At 43.3% G+C, this 16,993-nt stretch overlaps 1 protein-coding gene across 1 annotated transcript in view; it reads right to left on the bottom strand.

The window, feature by feature from the left end:
* Window positions 1-485: 485 nt before the first annotated feature.
* The window catches only part of Aprt (adenine phosphoribosyltransferase), a 35,430-nt gene continuing 18,922 nt past the window's right edge, over window positions 486-16,993 (bottom strand). Inside the window, exons 3-4 of the mRNA XM_080266797.1 lie at window positions 950-1,028; window positions 486-700 (exon numbers count right to left, since the gene is read on the bottom strand). Of these exons, the coding sequence (XP_080122923.1) occupies window positions 564-700; window positions 950-1,028 (216 nt within the window). The 3' untranslated portion in view covers window positions 486-563. The remainder of the gene's footprint in view (window positions 701-949; window positions 1,029-16,993) is intronic.

Below are 16,993 nucleotides of genomic sequence, written 5' to 3' on the forward strand. Positions count from 1 at the left end.
GCCAGTGGGGGGGGGGGTATCAAGATACAGTATTTCAAAATACTGAATTGATGCTGGCTCTGACACAATATTCATTAAATTTTTCTCCTTATTAATTTTTGTTTGTATTATTATGTACTGTACAAAGGCATTAACAAGATATTTCTTCAGGAAATGTAGGAGGTATACATGATTACAGTCAGTGCATCTGGATAACCAATAAAGCCAATCTCATCATAGAGATGTTTATAAACTTTTTTGTTTGTTTGTTTTCTTTACATTTAAACTCAATGAATTTTTTTTTTTTTTTTTCCTAGATGGCTTCTGTATTTATTCATAATCTTCATGAGAGAGTGGAAATGTTTGGAATGTGTCTGTATGAGGAAGGATTTGGGGAGAAAAAAAAAGTATTGTCTTCCCCATTCAGGTGCTGGCGATGTTGACTGTCAAGACTTCCACTAGTTGAAAAAAAAAAAGAAAAAAAATATGAGTACAGGTATTGAGGTTGTGGGAGTGGCCCAGAGCTGTCAGGCAGAAACAAACTGACTGTAGTACTGTGTACTGCTTACTGTTCTCATCCTCATTTAGTATTCAGTAACAGAATCAACTGGGTCTTTAAGCTTCTCACGGCCTTTCAAGCTCAGAAGTTCTATGCAGACAAGGCAGAGGGTCACCTCTCCCCCCATGGACTTCACCAAGTCACAAGCTGCCTTCATTGAGCCTATAAGGAGAGAAGTTTGTTATTCAGGACAAGTCATTGCTGATCAAATTCTCAATATGTATAAATTTCTTTAAAATAAATACAGAGTTGTGGCAAGCTATGTTTGTAAAATTTAGTAGAGTAATGAGTGTAGGACCAAAGAGCTAAATAACCATTGTACAGTATAAAATAAGCAGTGAATATTGAAGTTTTTCACAAAACTCATAAAAAAAAATGTTTATTTTAAAATTAGATAAACAGCATTCTGACCTCCAGTGGCCAACAAGTCATCCACAATAACCACTTTCTGGCCAGCCTTGATGCTGCTGCTCTGAGCTTCAAACACATCCTGTTGATACAGATAATTTCTTGAGCTTAAACTATCATACTGGCAGATAAATCCTTTAGTGTACTTAAAATATATATATTGTGGAAAGTGTTAAGAATATATGGAGTAGATAGGAAGTTGTTGAATGCTGTGAAGAGTATGTACGATGGTGCGAAGGCTGCAGTGCGTGTGGATGGTGAACTAAGTGAATTTTTCTCTTTGAAAGTTGGGTTGAAACAGGGATGTGTCATGTCTCCATGGTTGCTCAGTCTGTATATGGATGAGGTAATAAAAGAGGTACAAGGTAGGGTAGTGGATGTTGGAGAGGCCCTGGTGAGAGAGGATAGTGTTTGGAAACTCCCTGTACTGTTGTTTGCAGATGATACTGTGTTGTTGAGTGAAGACGAAGGGGAGCTGCAAGGCTTGGTGGATGAGTTTGAGAGAGTGTGTAAGAAACGGAATCTAAAGGTGAATGTAGGGAAGAGTAAAGTGATGGTCTTTGAGAGAGGTGAAGTCAGTGAATGTACAGCGAGGTTGGATGGTGAGGAATTGGAAATTGTGAGTACGTTTAAGTACTTGGGTAGTGTGATGAATAAGGATGGAAGTTTGGAGGGTGAAGTGCTTGAAAGGGTACAGCAGGGAAGAAAGGTTGCTGGTTCTTTGAAAGCAGTGATAAGAAACAGGGAAGTGAGCATGGAAGTGAAAAAGTTACTACATGACAGTATTGTGATACCAACTCTAACGTACGGAAGTGAAGCTTGGACGTTGTTCGAAGGACACAAGTCAAGAGTGAGAGCAGTGGAAATGAGTTATTTAAGAGGAGCCTGTGGAGTCACATGGAGAGACAGGCTGACGAATAAGGATGTGAAGGAGCGTTGTGGTGTTGATGTGGATGTGATAGGAAGCGTTATGAGGAACACACTGAGGTGGTTTGGCCATGTGGAGAGGATGGAGGGTGAACGACTGATGAAGAGAGTGTATGTGAGTGAGGTGGAGGGGGGAAGAGGGAGGGGGAGGCCGAGGATGAGATGGAGGGATGGGGTGGAGAGGTATATGAGAGAGGGGGGTGTGAGTTGGGAACAGGGGAGTGAAATGGCGGGGGACAGGGCGACTTGGAGGCGATTTGTTTGTGGCCACCCCAAACGGGATTGAGGCGTCTGGCAATAGATAGATAGATATATATATATATATATATATATATATATATATCACTGCCCTGCTCCCAACTCACACCCCCCTCTCTCATATACCTCTCCACCCCATCCCTCCATCTCATCCTCAGCCTCCCCCTCCCTCTTCCCCCCTCCACCTCACTCACATACACTCTCTTTGTCAGTCTTTCACCCTCCATCCTCTCCACATGGCCAAACCACCTCAGTGTGTTTCTCATAATGCTTCCTATCACATCCACATCCACACCACAACGCTCCTTTATATCTTCATTCGTCAGCCTGTCTCTCCACGTGACTCCACAGGCTCCTCTTAAATAACTCATTTCCACTGCTCTCACTCTTGACTTGTGTCATTCCAACAATGTCCAAGCTTCACTTCCATACGTTAGAGTTGGTATCACAATACTGTCATGTAGTAACTTTTTCACTTCCATGCTCACTTCCCTGTTTCTTATCACTGCTTTCAAGGAACCAGCAACCTTTCTTCCCTGCTGTACCCTTTCAAGCACTTCACCCTCCAAACCTCCATCCTTACTCATCACACTACCCAAGTACTTAAACGTACTCACATTTTCCAATTCCTCACCATCCAACCTCGCTGTACATTCACTAACTTCACCTCTCTCAAAGACCATCACTTTACTCTTCCCTACATTCACCTTTAGATTCCGTTTCTTACACACTCTCCCAAACTCTTCCACCAAACCTTGCAGCTCCCCTTCGTCTTCACTCAACAACACAGTATCATCTGCAAACAACAGTACAGGGAGTTTCCAAACACTATCCTCTCTCATCAGGGCCACTCCAACATCCACTACCCTACCTTGTACCTCTTTTATTACCCCATCCATGTACAGATTGAACAACCATGGAGACATGACACATCCCTGTTTCAAACCAACTTTCAAAGAGAAAAATTCACTTAGTTCACCATCCACACGCACTGCAGCCTTCGCACCATCGTACATACTCTTCACAGCATTCAACAACTTCCCATCTACTCCATATATTCTTAACACTTTCCACAATCCTTGTCTATCCACCCTGTCATATGCTTTCTCCAAATCCATGAAAGCTGCATACAACTTCTTTCCCTTCTCTAGAAACTTTTCCACTAAAGATCTAAGAATGAATATCTGATCTACCCAACCTCTTCCCTTCCTAAAGCCTCCCTGTTCTTCTCCAACTAATTTCTCTGTTCTTTCTCTAACTCTGTCTATAAGTATCCTACCATACACTTTTCCTATTATACTAAGAAGACAAATATATATATATATATATATATATGTACCTAATAAGTCTGTGTATACAGCAGCACTTCTGTTAGAGGTCATAGTGCATTAGCTTATGAACGTACTTCACTAAAAAATTTATCTGTCTGTTGCCAGATACTAAGATCCTGTAAAGGGTGGCCGTTTGTCTTTGGGTTCGTTGTTCTACAGGGAAGGGGCACTAACCCTCTGCCAACCCATTTGTCGATGCACAGTCAACACGTATGGGTTGGTGATACGGTTACCACCCAGCATTATAAATGGTTTCCTGGCTTACAGGAAACCATTAGGCTCATCATTCAATGTAAAGTCACCTGAAAGGGAAAGAAGAGTACTTACAAGTGAGAGGAAAGATGGGAGAAATTGGAAGAGAGGAGAACAGACACAGAAAAAGAATGATAAAGATGAAAGAAGTAGGGAGCACTACATTAAGTGAGTGGATGATGGTCACCACCACCAACCACCAATAATAATAATTACACTGTAATAAAATCATCATCATCATCATCATCATCTAGCCCAGTGTTGCCCCATAAGGATCATAGGAGCCTGGGGCTAGGCAAGTTGGTCCTGACTTTCAAGATGAGACGACCAGCCTCACTCATCCCTAAGTGGCATTACATGGGCAATAAACTCCAACCATCCCTTGGATATAAACCTGCACAGGCTCAATCTGGCTAGAATGCCCTAATTACCCACTAAACCACCAGGCGCCATAATCTTGTTATATGGTTGCCACCCAGATAGTAAATGGTCTTCTGGTATACAGGAAACCATTTGGCTTGTCACATAGTGTAGAGTCACCCATAGACAGTAAGAAGCAGAAAGAATGAAAGAAATAAAGACAGAAGAGGAAAGAAGAGAGAAATGGGCAAGAGCAGCACTACATCGAGTAAGTGGATGGTGAGTGCCCCACAAAAAATAAAAATACAACTTACAGATGATGGAAGTTGCACTGTTCATAGATGGTGAAAGTGGCAGTCATCATAAATGAATGTTCCATTCATCATTGCATATCTATCTATCTATCTATCTATAGCCCGACGCCCTAATCCCGCAAAGGGTGGCCGCAGACAAAACGCCTCCAAGTCACTCTGTCACCCACCATTTGACTCCCCTCCCCCCAACTCACCCCCCCCTCCCTCATATACCTCTCAACTCCATCCCTCCACCTCATCCTCGGTCTACCCCTCCCTCTCCCTCCCTCCACCTCACCCACATACACCCTCTTAGTCAGTCTTTCACTCTCCATCCTCTCCACATGTCCAAACCACCTCAGTGTATTTCTCCTAATCTTTTCAACCACATCCACATCTACCCCACAACGTTCCTTCACTTCTTCATTCGTCAACCTGTCCCTCCATGTCACTCCACATGCTCCTCTCAAGTAACTCATTTCCACTGCTCTCACTCTTGACTTGTTCCCCTCTTGCAAGGTCCACGCCTCGCTTCCATACGTCAGGGTAGGGATCACAATACCATCATGCAGAGACTTCTTAACTTCCATACTCACCTCCCTATTTCTCATCACTGCTTTCAGTGTGCCAACAACCTTCCTTCCCTGCTGTACCCTTTCACGTACTTCATCCCCCAAAGTTCCATCCTTACTCATCACACTACCCAAGTACTTGAATGCACTCACATTCTCCATATCCTCACCATCCAACCTCACTGCACACTCTGTGACTTCATTCCTCTCAAACACCATAACTTTACTTTTGTTTACATTAACTTTCAGCTTCCTCCTCCTACACACTGTCCCAAATTCATTCACCAAACCTTGCAACTCCCATTCATCTTCACTCAACAATACTGTATCATCAGCAAACAGCAACACCGGAAGCTTCCAAATCTCACCCTCATTCATTAGGGCCACCCCCACATCCACTGCCCTACCTTGTACCTCCTTTACGACCCCATCCATATATATATTAAACAGCCATGGAGACATTACACACCCCTGTTTCAGTCCCACATTGAGATCAAAGAACTCACTCAGCTCACCATCCACTCGCACCGTAGCCCTAGCTCCCTCGTACATACTCTTCACAGCACTCAACAATTTCCCCTCCACTCCATATATTCTTAATACCTTCCACATACCTTTCCTATCTATTCTGTCATAAGCTTTCTCCAAGTCCATGAAGGCAGCGTACACTTTCCTTCCCTTCTCTAGATACTTCTCCACTAAACATCTTAGAACAAATATCTGATCTACACACCCTTTTCCCTTCCTAAATCCCCCTTGTTCTTCTCCAACTAGCTCCTCTGTCATATGCCTAACCCTATCAATGAGTATTCTACCATATATTTTACCAGTCACACTAAGAAGGCAAATACCCCTTTGGTTACCACATACTTCTCTCTCCCCTTTTCCTTTGTACAGAGGAACAATTATACCTGATTTCCAGTCCTCTGGAACCCTTCCCTCTTCCCAAGCCAATCTACACAACTTCCATATCCACTCCACAACAATCTCACCCCCATACCTAAGCATTTCACCACACACTCCATCAATTCCTGGGGCCTTTCCCAGCTTAATCTTCTTCATCGCTTCCACTACTTCCGACCTACTGATCTCTTCCTCCCTCCTCTCATCTCTTCTTCTCCCAGCCATTCCCCAACCACTTATACTCACACTGCTCTCACTCTCTACATTCAACAAATCCTCAAAGTGCTCCTTCCATCTCAATTTCTCTCTCTTCTCCACCAACAATCTATTATTCCTATCTTTCACTCCCCTACTATTTCCCCTTTCACACTGCCTTACTTTCTTTACCTCCTTCCAAAACAATTTCTTACTCTCCCTCCATTTCACACTCAGATTCCTCCCAAACTCTTCATCCACTTTCTTCTTACTCTCCTTCACCAGTCTCTTAACCTCCCTTCTCCTGCTCACATATACCTCTCTCTTCTCTCTGTCATCTTCTCCCCTACCTCTACTCGCCAACCATTCACCATATGCCTTCTTCTTTTGTTCCACAGCTCGTTTCACCTCATCATTCCACCATGCTGTTCCTTGCACACACTTGCATCTCCTCCTCACTCCACAAACCACCTCACACGCTGCGCTTATCTCTTCCGTGAATATCTTACATACGTCTTCCACCCCTTCCATCTGCTCTAGCTCATACCTTCCCAATCTTTCTTCCACTATGCTCTTATACTCTGTCCTCTTCTCACTATCTTGCAATTTCTCCACTCTTCTCACAGGAGCTGTTTCCTCCTGTCTTCCCCTTCGCCTCCTCAACCACTTTCTTTGCAGCTCTACCTTGGCCATCACTAAGTGATGGTCCGAGACTCCATTCCTCCACCCTCTCCACACCCTTGCATCCAACACTTGTCTTCTCATTCGTTCATCCACACACACGTAGTCTATCATTGCCTTTCGTTCAACAAGTTCACCATCCATCCTCCTCATTACTCTCCATGTATACCGGTGGATCATCTTATGACGAAAGTAGGTGTTGGCTATTGCCAACCCCTTACCAGCACAGGTGTCCACCAAAGCACTACCATTCCCATCTACTTCTGCTGGCACACCCCGCTGACCAACCACTCCATCCACTCGTACATTCCCGACTTTGCCATTCATGTCTCCAATCAACAGCACTCTCTCGCTTCTCTCAAACTTGTCCATACATGCTTCTACTCTTGCCCAAAACTCATCTTTCACTCTTGCCACTCAATCCTCTGTTGGAGCATACACAAATACAATCGCCCATGCTTGTATACCTACTTTCATCCTCATCCATACAATCCTTGCACCCACTGTTCCATACTCTCTTATCTTCTCTTTCCACTTCTTGCTTATCATCAGACATACTCCCTCTCTTGCCCTCTCATTCTCACTGACTCCCGCACATATACCTACACCGTATTCCCATTCTCTCATCCTTTCACCTTTCCATTTAGTTTCAGTCAATCCACATATATCCACTTTTGCATCCTCAAGCACCTGGACAATCTCTCTCTCTTTCACTTCATCATTCACTCCTCTCACATTCCATGTTCCTACTCTCAGAATGTCCTTTGTCCGTTCCTTAGTCGTCAACGTATGGTCCGTCCGGGTCCGAGGCGCTTTATTTGCTTTTTTAGTTAGTTCTTTTTACGGGGTGGGGCACTAACCCACCACCAACCCTTTTAGTCGCCTCGTACGACAAGCAGGGATACTGGGGGAGTATTCTTGAAACCCCCCTACCCCCAGATAGTAAATGGTCTTCTGGTATACAGGAAACCATTTGGCTTGTCACATAGTGTAGAGTCACCCATAGACAGTAAGAAGCAGAAAGAATGAAAGAAATAAAGACAGAAGAGGAAAGAAGAGAGAAATGGGCAAGAGCAGCACTACATCGAGTAAGTGGATGGTGAGTGCCCCACAAAAAATAAAAATACAACTTACAGATGATGGAAGTTGCACTCTTCATAGATGGTGAAAGTGGCAGTCATCATAAATGATGAATGTTCCATTCATCATTACATATGCTCTTTATAATGGTAGAGATAAGAAAAAGAACAGGTTTTGGAACCAGTTATATTGATTGATGGGACAGATGCCCAGACATGATTGTGTCTATAATGGAAAAGCTGAATGTGAGAGATGACACAACATTTTTTTTTCAAGGGAGAATTATGACTGACAGTGATTGAGAGAGGGAGAGAGAATTACTGACCTGAGGGCAGTTAGATGACAGTACAGAAATTTATCTGATCAGGTGATTATGGTATGGAAGGTGAAACTGATAGAAACTTGAAGAATAAGTGGTGAGATAAATACTAAGAGTTGTTGTATCGTTGGATTGTTTATAAAGGCTCTAATATAACTGCATGCATCAGCCCTGGTCACATAATGGCGGCTCTCCATGCTGCTCGATCTCTGACAGCCTCCCTGTTCAGTCCCTTATCTCTGAGGTCACACTCTGTCACCTCCTCCCAGGTCTTTTTTGGTCTGCCTCTCACAACCCTACCCCTAACATTCACAATTCTCATTTTCCAAACCCAACTGTTATCCTCCATCCTCTCCAAATGCTCAAACCATCTCAATCTGCCCCTCCTCATCACAGTACCAATACACACCAGTCACATCCTTCCTCTCAGCACGCATTCAAGGATGCACTGCACATCCATCTAATCTCTGTCGTTTCTGTTTGTTTCAGCCTATGAATATCCTCTTCCTTTACTGCCCAGGTTTCACTGCCATACAGCATTACACTCCAAACACATGCTGCATACAAATATACAAAGGTCCCTTAGCACAGAGAGAGAGCTTTTAAATGTCAGGAGGAAACATCTCCCTGGACTTCCTCCAACCACTCCATTCTCTAGCCACAGAGCTGTATCCAGCCCTGCCTCCAGCACATAACATGTCCCCCAAAGACTGAGAGCAAAGAAGCTGAGACACAAAGCAATGAATGCATGTTTATTAGCACCAAGAAAGTGTGCTTTGTAAGCGCATGTTGAGTGAGTGAGCACCATGTTATCACAATTTCCTTCTGATATAAAAATATGGATGGAATCTCCGATACTTAACTGCTAGAGTTGATGCCAAAGAACACAGTATTACGATGGAAAATCTTTTTAAATTTGATTTTGTATTTGAGGTGTTCACCAGTTAAAGCTGAACACTCCCTTGGAAAACTCAGGATTCCAGGGGGTTCCTGTGCCTATATGGGTGAGTTTTTAGTTGATAAAATTTATCGAATGAAAGTATCACATGCAGAAATAATTTCAACTCTACTTCACAATGGAGTAAAGTTATTAGCTTTTGCCCAGCAAGATGGTCAGGTCAGGCTGGACCGTTCATTTCCAAACTTCACTGAGAGTAAACATTGCTCACCTGCTCGTAGCATAATGCAGTGGGGGAGTTCAAGTCAGTGAACTGGAAGGAAGTGGTTTTCAAAAACTTGTAGTGCATAAAAGGAATGTTTGGCTAGGAATGCTAAGGCTGTGTGGTGTAGCAAGGGTATCAACTAGAAAGAAATGTACAACTTGGTGGTATGTGGAGGCTGGAAGAGCAGTGGAAGAAAAGGAAAGAAGTGGTTAGGGTGGATGCATGAAAAACTCCTACTGAAAGGAGCTGGAAATATATTGATAGTAAAGAAACACGTCTATCTATCTATCTATAGTCAGACACCATAATCCAGTTACTATAAGTTGTTTTGGCAGAGAGGGAGGATGGATATGGGGGTGTTGGTGTGATGGTTGTCAAGAAATGGGTGGAATATGTTATGAATGTTATGAGAGTAAGCAATAGGATACTAGTAGTGAAAATTCTGTTCAGCAGAAAGATAACTGCAATTATATCAGCATATGCTCCACAGGCAGGATTGGATGAAGTAGAGAAAGATAGATTTTGGGATAATTTAATACGTGTAGTAGGTGGTATGCGGGATGATGAGATAATGGTTTTGGGAGGGGACTTAAATGGTCATGGAGGTGAAGCAGCACAAGGTTATGAAGGAGTACATGGGGGATGTGCGTATGGTATAAGGAATGCGGAAAGGGAAAGGATACTCGAGTTTGGGGAGGCAACGGACATGATTGTGTGTAAAACATATTTTAGGAAAAGTGAGAGTAGGTTAATTACGTATGAGTCTGGGGGAAATAGCAATCAGGTAGATTATTTTCTGGTTAGGAGGGCTGATAGGAGGTTAGTGAGAGATGTTAAAGTTATAGAAGTGAGGAGTGTGTGCAGCAGCTCAAACTATTGATCTGTGATATGGTGCTTTAAGAATGAGTGATGAAAAAGAGGACTTATGTACCTAGGAGGAAAATATGGAAGCTGCAAAACCAAGTAGTAAGGGATGCCTTCTATAGTGAAATAAGGAGAGTGGTGACTGAACAGGGAGCCGTAGGCAGAGGCGTTAATGAACAGTACAGAGCCCTCAAGAACAATCTCTTGAGAGTTGCTGATGTAATATGTGGTTGGACAAGAGGACCACCAAGACATAAAGTAACTTGGTGGTGGGATGAGGGTGTAGAAGCGCAGTTAAGGAGAAAAGGCTTTTCCAGGAATGGAAGAAGGGTGGTAACAAGGAGGAATACCTACCTGCCAAGCATAGGGCTAGAAGAGAGGTATACAGGGCAAAGTCTGAGTCACAGGGACTTTTACTTGATAGCCTAAATCATGGGGAAAGGAAAAATATGATATTTAAGGTGGCAAATCAGATGAAGAGGGATAATCAGGATATTACAGGTGAGCAGTGTGTGAAGAATGATGAAGGAAGGGTAGTGGTGAACAGTTAGGATATTAAAGATTAATGGAGAGAGCATTATAGTCGGTTGCTGAATGAGGAGTTTGACTGGGACAGGGAAGGTTTGGAGCCAGCAGATCCAGTGTTTGGCCCTTGGCCTTTGATGCTGCTACTGTGAGTGAGGCAATAGGCAGGATGAAGGTGGGAAAGGCAGCAGGTGTGTCTGGGTTGACTGCCAAAGTGTTGAAGGCCTCAGGAGATACAGGGGTGAGGTTAGTCACTGACCTGATAAATATGATTATTTATGAGTGTGTTGTCTCAGATGATTGGCTGAAGAGTATAATAAAGGGAAGGGAGATGCCCTGGAAAGAGGAAATTACAGGGGTATAAAGCTTTTAGATCAGATAATGAAGGTAATGGAGAGAGTTTTAGAAGGTATGATTAGAGAATGAGTGAATATAAATGAGATGCAGTTTGGGTTTATGTCAGGTAGGGGGACCACTGATGCCATCTTCATTATTTGACAGCTTCAGGAAAAATATATTGGTAAGAAAAGGGATCTGTATTTTGTTTTTGTTAATTTGGAAAAGGCCTTTGACAGAGTCCCTAGAGAGGTGATGAAGTTTGCAATGAGAAAGCTTGGGTGGAGGAGTGGCTGGTTAGGGTGGTTATGGCTATGTATGTGGGTGCTCGCATCCAGGTAAGAGTGAATGGAGATTTGAGTGATGAGTTTTCCGTGAACGTTGGTGTGCATCAGGGGTCAGAGTTGAGTCCCATGTTGTTTATCATGGTACTTGAAGCACTCTCACGTGACTTCAGAAATGGACTTCCATGGGAGATATTGTATGCTGATGACTTGGTGTTGATTGCAGAGAACGAAAGGGAGGCAGAGGAAAGGTTTAGGAAGTGGAGAGATGGTATGGGGCGCAAGGGCTTAAGGGTAAATGCAGATAAAACAAAAATGATGGTATCTAGCGTTGGTGGCGGTACTGTCGAAGATGAGGGAGAGTGGCCATGTGCAGTTTGCCACAAGGGCATGGGAAATAATTCCATCTTGTGCTGTGTTTGTGATAAATGGGTGCACAAGAAATGTAGTGGCATCAGAGGTAGACTGTGAGATAATGCTGATTTTATGTGTGCGACGTGTCGGGGAGAGCAGATGGAGATTGTCAGGTGTGAAGGATTGAACTTGCTGGTGAATCTCTTGAGTATGTGGAAGAGTTTTGTTATTTGGGAGACATATTGTATGCTGGAGAGTGGGCTGGAGCTAGCTCTGTGGCTAGGGTGAGAAGTGGTTGGAAGAAGTTCAGGGAGCTCTTGCCTCTCCTGACATTGAGAGGACTCTCCCTACATGCTAAGGAGTCTTTATATGCAGCATGTGTTGGGAGTGTAATGCTGTATGGTAGTGAGACCTGGGCAGTAATGGAGGAGGATATTCACAGGCTCAGATGTACAGAAATGACAATGATTAGGTGGATGTGTAGTGTGTCCCTGTGTCCAAGGTCTGGGGGGGCTGGGTTTACAATGGAAGAGTTGAGAGGTAGGATGGGACTGGAGTGCATTGGTGTTGTGATGAGGAGAGGTAGATTGAGATGGTTTGGTTAAGTGGAAAGGATGGGGGATGATAATTGGATGAGGAAGGTGAGATGTGTTAATACTGAGGGTGGGGTTATGAAGGGTAGACCAAGAACGACATGGGACGAGGTCATTAAGTGTGACCTCAGGGTTAAGGGACTGAGCAGGGAGGCTGCAATAGACCGTGCAGCATGAAGAGCCGCCATTAGGCGACCAAGGCCGACACATGCAAGCATGTTGGAGCCTTTAAAAATGAAACGAAACAAACGGGTGGGCGTTGTCTTGAGTTAGTAGTTTTACAGGGAGGGGCACAAACTCTCTGCCAACCACTTGTTGACAGACAGGGAACACGTGTGGGTTGGTTATATGGTTACCACTCAGTGTTGTAAATGGTTTCCTAGCTTACAGGATAACATCAGGCTTGTGACTTATTGTAAAGCCACCTGAAAAGGAAAGAAGTGTAATAACAAGTGACAGGAAGGATGGGAGAAACAGGAAGAGAGGAGGGTACACACAGAAAAAGAATGATAGAGGTGGAGGAAGAAGTAAACAGCACTACATCATGTGAGTGGATGATGGTTGCCACCATCCACCACAAAACAAATGAAGAGATAAGAAAATTGTAATAATTATGACCATGGGGAAAAAATGTACACTACTCTGAAAAGAGGAACTGTTTTGGAAAGAAGTGTAAAAATGTTGGAATGAGGATGGAAAGAGCATGAAAATGTAAGGAATGAGAGTGCAAGAGTGTTATCAAGAATGTTACCAAGAATAATGAGCTGGCAGGATGGCAGTCAAATGGTGGGTGACAGAGCAACTTGGAGGTGTTTTGTCTGCAGCCACCCTTTTGCAGGATTAGGGCATCGGGCTGTAGATAGATAGATACATACAAATACAGTAAATGGAGGAAAATGAGGAATAGACTGTATCACCAGTCATACAGGGCAGTACGGTACTCCCAGGGTGAATGTAGAGCTGGAGCTCCCATTTCATCATCCCTTGGGACTAGCTTCTGACCATTCCCCTTTGTTGAGCTTTTTCAGTGTTTCAGTAGCACAGAGTGTAGGCCAGACTATTCTCCTATACAGTTTCCTCATACTCTCAACACCAAGATACATACACAATACAGACCACACTTCCTATTCCAAAATCAGCAAAAATGGCATCTCAACGTCCCACCTAGGAGTCGGTGGGGGGGGGGGGTGTAAAAGCATCTACCATCCGCCTCACTCCTGGTGATGGCCAAGAGACAAATGCGTGGAACCACTGTCCCAATCACTCCATTTTCATTTGTGCAATATTTGTAGCCGTTCCTCTAATTTCCTGTCTGTTGAACACCACCTCTCTTCCTCTAAACCTCATCTTCTCTTCCTCACTGAGACTTAGTTGTCTGAGGCAAGTGATATTAAACCTTCCTCTGTAACCTCCTGCTTTCTCTATTCAAAGCCAAAGGTGACTGTTTTGTCTATGTACACAACAATATACAGTATATTGCTCTCATGTTCCCATACTTGAATCTTTTGAATTCTCTACTCTCTGGCTTTGGCTATCCTGTCATTCTCAGACTAAATTTATCTGTGCTGTGCATGCATCCCGTAATTCCACTGACTGAAAAATTCTTTGACTGTCTTACGGAGCACATACTATACATTTCTCCTTTCTCGAACTCTCCATTCTAGGTGATTTCAAAGTTCACTATCACCTTTGGCTCACCTCGCCTATCACTAATCCACCTGGTGAACAAGCCTACATCTTTTCTATCCTTAATGATCTGGAGTAGCTTGTACAGCACCCTACTTGTATCCCTGACTGCCTTGGAGAGTTCCAACGTCCCTGACCTTTTCCTTACAACTAATTCTTCTTCTTATGCTGGTATCTTTTCTTTCCACTAAGCTCCTCTGATCACAACCTACTTGTCCTATCATTCCAGTAAGGCCTGTGGACCCTTCTAAGAAGCGGCAGTTCTGGCACTTTGGAGCTACTGATTGGGAGGCTCTCCGGCAGAATGTCTTTGATTTTCCCTAGAGTGAGTATTGCCTCCACGGCCAAGAGCCATCCCTAAGTGTGCCTTATGCATGACGATGGTTGTTTTCTTGGGCATGGAAGAAAACATTCCTTTCTTTTATCCTGAACTAATGCAAAAAATAAAGAAATTAGTTTAATCACACTTGTTCTAATGCTGTCCACAACAAGAAGAGCTACAAATGGTACCAGAACCAACTCACCCTTGAATCTCATCTATTTTCTGTCCCTGCCTGAAACCATGCTGTCTGTCCTTTACTGTTAAAATTAATTTCATTCAAATTGAATGCCCTGAACTCTCTAACACACATTCTTCCTGGTCCTTCAGGCACTTTGCCAAAAACCTTTCTAATAACATTATTTCATCATCCTTCCCTCCTCTTTTCCACTCTGATTGCTCTGTAGCTGTTTCTTCGACTGAGCAAAACTCTTCGTTCAGACTTTCTCCTCCAATTCCACCTTAGATGATTCTGGTGCTGTTTATCTGGCACTATCCCCTCCCTCTGACTTCCTCATGACTGACAGTAAAATTTCTTCAACTGATGTGTTTTCTGCCATCATTGGCCTCAGTGCTGGCATACCTCTAGTTGTCCTTAAAAACCACACTTCTGTGCTTACAGCCTGCCTAGGTAAACTCTTTCGCCTTTGTCTGTCAACTTGTACCTTTCCATTTTGCTGGAAGTTTGCTCTCATTCAGCCTGTCCCTAAGAAGGGTGAGCATTCCCAGCTCTCTATCACCCAGTTGAAGTTTTTAATCTGTTCTTAGCAAAAAAATTTCAAAGCATCTTTAATATCATAACCTTCTTTACAATTGTCAGTATGGGTTCTGCCCAGGATGCTCCATTGTCAATATTTTCACCTTCCATTCAGACTCATGATCATTCTTCTGTTGGAACTTTGGCAAAAGTTTTGCCATTGCACTTGGCATCACACAGGCTTTTGATCAAGTCTGACATAAATCTTTTGATTTCCAAACTGCCCTCTTACAGCTTCCATCCTTCTGTCTATTCCTGCAATCTCTAGTTTCCTTTCTGGTCATTCTGTAGCTGCCATTGTAGACGGCCACCATTCTTTTCCCAAGGCTATCAAGAGAGATGTTCCTCAGGGTTCTGTCCTGTCAATAACTCTCTTCCTTCTGTTTATCAGTGACCTTCTAAGCAGTACATCTAACCCTGTCCACTCAAATGCTGATGACTCCACTCTTTACCTTTGCATCCTTTTCCTGCAGCATGCATCTCAGCAGTTACTTCAACAAACAAGGGATGAGGCTTTGACACACCTAATGTCTGACTTGGCTTATATCTCTGACTGGGGTAAAAGTTATCTTGTTTTTAATGCATCAAAAACTCAGTTCTTACATATTTTGACCTATCAAAATCTACCACAGGAGTATCCTCTAATTTTTAACATACTTGGGGCTTCATTTCCTTGGGATTTATCATGGAGAGATCAAATTACCTCTTGTAAAAATCTGCTTTCAAGAAATCAACTTTGCTAAGCTGACTCCTTGCCCTCTTAACCCCTGCACAATTGTTAACCTTGTACAGTGCAACTCTCATGTGGGGAGGTTCCCCACATACAGCTGGTCTCAGCAAGATCGAGTCAAAGGCTTTTCGTTTCATTAATTCTCCTCCTCCTACTGGCTCCCTTCAGTATCTGTCTCTTCACTGCAGTGTTGCATCTTTATCTCCCTTCTGTCGCTGCTTCAATGGTCGCTGCTTCTCTGAGATGTCTGTTTGCATCCTTCCACCACTACAGTGGGCACATAGCATCTGTCTAGTAGCAAACACTCATTCCATTTCTGTCCATTTCTCTAATGCAAGAGTTAATCATTACTCCCTGTTCTTCATGTATGCAACAGGTCAGCTCTGGAACTGTCTTCCTTTGTCTGTATTTCCTACAGCCTGTGACCTCCAAACTTTTAAATGCAGTGTGTCTAGGCATCTCGAAATGAATGGATCTTGAATTTGGCTCTCTGTTACCTTGTTTTTGTTTTTTCTTGGCAGGAACAATCTTGTGGGCTTCTAGTCATTGGTTCGTTCTTCGTTGCATTAAAAAAAAAAAAAAAAAAAAAAAATGTAAAGAATGTTTTGAAGGGCTGATGAATGGGAATGATCACAGGACAGGAACATGATTGGTTTTGGTGATTTGCAAAGAAGGACCGTGATGCCTGAGAATGAGCCATTTGTAGATGTGGAGAATGCTGTGAAAATCTTTATCAACAGAGGGCAGCAAGTTTTGACGAGGTTCATGTTGTCCCATACGTAAGGAATGTGTTCCAAAATGTGCAACTTTTTCCACACATTTGGTGGTGTTGGTGCTGCTGTTGTTGTTGCTCAAACCTGGTCCATCTGACTGAACTGACCTATTGACTGCAAGTAAGCTGATGCTCCTATGAAGTTGCTCCACAGCTTCCCTGCACCATTGATATTGTGTCTGCATCTTAGTGTGGCATGCACAGTGCAGTGCTACATTCTGTGTGTTATGTTTTGTTAGGCTATTCTACAAGCTGTGCACATGCCATCTGGGATTCCATCAAATCCAAATCTAAGCTGGTAGATGAGGAGGGCTTGGTGATTTCCTGCTCTAAACCTAGCTAGATGAACTCAATCAACTGTAATTAAGGACACCCCAGACAGGTGGATGTCAGGAGAGGGGGAAGACTTGTAATATAGTGTTCTGATCAAGATGCTGTACTGTCATGCCTATGAAGTATGCAAGTGTTTCTTCTCTGGTAGTGCTGGAATGGT

This window comes from Coenobita brevimanus, chromosome 22, assembly GCF_032717465.1.
Source record: "Coenobita brevimanus isolate Jiangsu-jjx chromosome 22, ASM3271746v2, whole genome shotgun sequence".
Lineage (NCBI taxonomy): Eukaryota > Metazoa > Arthropoda > Malacostraca > Decapoda > Coenobitidae > Coenobita > Coenobita brevimanus.